This window comes from Sinocyclocheilus grahami, unplaced genomic scaffold, assembly GCF_001515645.1.
Source record: "Sinocyclocheilus grahami isolate Dianchi unplaced genomic scaffold, SAMN03320097.WGS_v1.1 scaffold173.1, whole genome shotgun sequence".
Classification (NCBI taxonomy): Eukaryota; Metazoa; Chordata; class Actinopteri; order Cypriniformes; family Cyprinidae; genus Sinocyclocheilus; species Sinocyclocheilus grahami.
In genome coordinates, this window is record NW_015505352.1 from 708,627 (window position 1) to 712,927 (window position 4,301).

The 4,301-nt window shown below is 36.3% G+C and overlaps 1 protein-coding gene across 3 annotated transcripts in view; it reads left to right on the forward strand.

The window, feature by feature from the left end:
- Positions 1-542: 542 nt before the first annotated feature.
- Positions 543-4,301, forward strand: part of LOC107593539 (uncharacterized) — a 12,392-nt gene continuing 8,633 nt past the window's right edge. For 2 of the 3 annotated variants that reach the window (XM_016283292.1, XM_016283294.1), the window contains exons 1-3: positions 543-755; positions 916-984; positions 1,114-1,182. In XM_016283292.1, coding sequence (XP_016138778.1) covers positions 925-984; positions 1,114-1,182 — 129 coding nt within the window. In that variant the 5' untranslated portion in view covers positions 543-755; positions 916-924. The remainder of the gene's footprint in view (positions 756-915; positions 985-1,113; positions 1,183-4,301) is intronic. The other variant, XM_016283293.1, reaches the window with a different exon arrangement.

A 4,301-nucleotide genomic window follows, 5' to 3' on the forward strand; every position in this document is an offset into this window, starting at 1 on the left:
TTTAAATTAAATGGTAAAAGAGAGGTAGAGCATAAAGTGTTTGTGTTTGTCAGTGGAATTACTGTATTGTAGTGTTCACTGTTTCTCTGGGAAATGTCATGAAGCCTTCACTTATTGCATCACACCGACATCTGGTGGGGGAAACTGTATGTGCACCAATTGGGTAGCATTCAGATAACCAATGTGTGTTGCATTTTGACAGAATGCTGTTTCTAGCTCATCTATATAAAAATCAGTCAAACTATGAAAAACCTGTCATCTGTTTTGTCCCAAACCTGTAAGAAATGTTTTCAGTGGACCACAAAAGAATATGAAAAACACTAACAGAATGAGTCTCGGTCACCATTCACTTTCATTATATGCTTTTTATTGTGAATGGTGACTGAGGCTGTTAGTCGCTTAAATTGTACATAATATTTAATTTCATGTTCCACAGAAAAAAAGAAAGTCATACAGGTTGGGAACAACACAATTTAGATTTTTGACGAACTATTTGTCACCCATCCACTAGGTGGTAAGAACGTTTTTTGCAGCAAAGAGAATTGTACCACAGAAGAAGTCGAGGACCAAGGAAGCGGCCTAACGGGGGGAAATTTGCATTACACCACTTTTGTTTCTTTAACGGCGATTTTTTTTTTTTTGCTTTTCAAGAAGAAAAATACATTTAAGAATATAGTTTCGTATTGAGTGCATTAAAAGCGCAGATCACTAATCTTGTGCTAATTCTTGCGGGCGAGGCTTTATAGTAACGGTAGGTGCGTCGCAAATATGAATTATTACTAGATGTATTTAATATGCTAAGTGTAATACGTTTACTTAATTCATGTTTTCTTTACTGCATTTATTTTGCATGGCTTGACAAAGAACATACTGTGGGAATAGCACTCAATAACACAACACTGTGTCTTGTGTTAGTTTCGAAAGATGGCCGATTTACTGACTGTGTACGACGACGACCAGGCCAACAGCTTCATTGACTGCACGGTAAATCTGTCTTATTTTGACCCGAGTGCACAAAAACAGTTATTAATGTTGATCCTGTTTATTAAAACCTCATGTAAATGCATTGACATAACTCTGTGGGACTTAATCTTGATAAATGTTGTTCCTCAGATCTGCGATAAAAGAATACGGGGAGAAACTCATTACAAAATCCACGTGACCACATTACAACATTTGAAGGTAAGGAGAGAAAATCCAGTGTTGTGACTGAAGGAGTACAAATAATAATTTATAATAACTGAGCACCAAATCAGCATATTCAAATGATTTTTTTTTAAAATCATGTAACAGGCTGCTGAAAATTCAGCTCTGCCATCACAGGAATACATTTCGATTTAAAATACAATAAATAGAAACGATTCTTTTAAATTGTAGTATTTTTTCACAATATGTTTCATTGTATTTATAATCAAATAAATGCATTCTTGGTGAGCATAAAATATTTTTAACAGCATGGAAAAATAAAATATTTTCAAAACTTTTGACTGGTAGTACATATATAATTTAGTATTTCTGTGTTTTGAAGTATAATTTATATTTTTAAGTGGTTTCAGATTATAATACTTCAGTGTGTTGTTTTACTCACTTTTCTGCTTCATTCAACTTTAGGGTTTCTAAGGAATAGAGCTCAACCAGCGAACAACAGTTTGTCTGTTCATTTCTTGTCTTAGACGCTGTATACACAGGTTATGACCTTGTATACGGGTTATGTCTGCATTTCTTTACCTGTCCAAAAAACTACTCATTCTTCTGCTTTTAAAGCAAATTAGGAGGAGTTGTGTGGACACTGGAGTGTTTTTGACCGTTTGATTACAATTTTTTTCCAGTCCAATTACATTTCATCTTGAGGACCAAATGCACTTTATCATTTTAGAGGTTTATCTTTTTGCTTTAACAAGGGTTTTGATCCCAAAATCCTTGTTTGGATCTGTCATGGAACCCTTGTCATGGATCTTCAATCTCCAGAACAGATGGACCTGCTTGAAACAACATGTATACAAACTTCTGTCTATTTGAGAAGATTCAAGAGCACTGTAACATATTCCATTGTTGGTTTGTTTGTTTTTTTAGTCTGAGGGCCTCCTCACACTACTCAAATAGTTGTCATCTGCACTAAAATGTGCTGTAGTTTGAGAGCCTATAGCCATTATGGCTGTTGTTGGTGCAGCAAGATGATGTGCTTCTTCACACGACTGCTAAAGGATGATTGGATGCTGCGTGCTAAAATGGCAGGAGTTGTCAGAATCTGCCAGTTCCAGTCTGATTGGCTGGCCACAATGTTTCCTGGAGTCAGACTGCACAGCTTTTCTTTGAAAGTTTCTCAGCTGTTCCTTGTTGCTTTGATTTTCCAAAGCTTGTGAGATTCTTGGCATTGAATCTTTGGAAGATACTTGAGTGTCACTCCTCAAGCACAATCATATATTCAGCTTGATTTCAGATTTGTGCATTGGATGTAGTTCATACTTATGTTTGGTCAAATGGGAATTCTGACCATACAAATCTTACCATGTTATTTCTGTTTTGTGGAGACTGCTGTGCCATTATAGCTACTGGCTGCAAAGGGCTGGACAGTAAATAATCCCTATTTATTTCTGAACTTTCTCATTCAGATTTTTTTTTGGCTTACAGTTTTATCATGGCATGTTACTTTTGTGAAATGCCTCATTATTCATCTTATTTCCTCTCATGAACAAGTGAAACCCAACCTTGTAGTTTTTTTTCCTGGAAAATTTGGGATTCATTTTCCCACACACAATGCTTCCTCAAAGAATAAGACCTGAATCTGTTCCAGGATTTTAGGGGTAACATGGGTGAGTTTTTCAACTTTGTGTGCAAGGTTGGCATGCAATGGAACATGCAGCCTTCTTTTATTTCCTATTATGCCGTGTATCAGAGTAAAACGGCTTCTTGAATGAGGAAAAAAATGGGACTTGAGTTTGTTTATCAGGATTTGATTGGCCCCGCTGCGATCGTTTCATGTAGGTGACCGGTTGTTGTGGGGAAGTAATGAAACTCGTTTGGCTATTGGACAACCTTATTGTCCCGCCTTCTCTTCTCTGATGTGTACATTGTTGCAATCATATTTTTGATTTAAAGATTATGTGGACATGTTTTAAAAAAATTGTATTGATGATGTGCGCACATAAATATTATAGATATAGATCTGTAACATTTTAACTTTCAGGACCTAATGGTTCAATTCATTGTTCGTGCCCTCCAGTATGTTTTTTATTTTTCTTTGTTCAGTGTGAGATGATTAACTTGTAAATTTGTTCCCCAAAAACATCATACATGCTGTAAATAGCACAATGCTTCCAGTGTGCTCAGCAGATTTTATTTTTTCCAACTTCAAAGTGTCCCCTTCTCCTCTTTCAAATTGGTGATTACCAAAGCAGGCATTGAGGACAACACAAGCAAGCATGCCATACACATTATGTGTATGGACAGTATCACAGGTGGATAAGTATGAATTTCTATAGCATCTGGTTTGGTCACTATCCTGGGGATACTGTTTTGCCATAGCAGTTTGTAAATGCTAGTACAATCGGTGTACCAGCTCATCACCTGGGCAAAACCTGTTTCTTGCACTGTGAAAGATCACTTTGCTTAATGCTGGAGGATTTTCCCAAAGCTTCTTAGATTCTAGAGATCTGAGATGCCCATATGGATCCTTAAGTGGATTGGACAGTTTGGTCTTGTTTCAGCATTATTCCACAATTCGAGACCAGATTTTCTTTCATCAAGTGACGTCTTTCATGATGGCTAGAAATTAGATGGACTCCCTGGATTCGGATGGAAATGTGAGGTTTCAGCACAGATATGGTGGAAATAGCCATTATATACCAGTACAAAGGATGACTCAAGAACTGCTTTACTTGCCAAAAAGCCTCCGATCTAGATCAACGTGTTTAAGCAGAAACAGTGTTTGTGGAAATGAATTTTGTCTTGTCTGTTTGATAGTAGGTCAAATAGAAGCAAACACCAACATTTTTTTGTTTTAACACCGAGAGGAGTCTTCTTCAGCTAATTTGTGGAAATATTTCTCAAAGGTTAAAACACTGTGGTTAATTTGTACCAAAAAAAACAAAACCATTACTGTGATCTGGCCTGTTTAAACAGGTAGATACAGCTTATAAAAACGTAATGCGTGACAATGCACCTTTTGCAACCATGTGGGTGTATTTTCAGACATATTTTGCAGATTCTGCTGCAGTAGAATAAATATGGGATCTTTCAGACATAAAGAATTTTTATTTTTTTGTATATTTGTAAAATTCTGAAATGATCATGTTTTATGA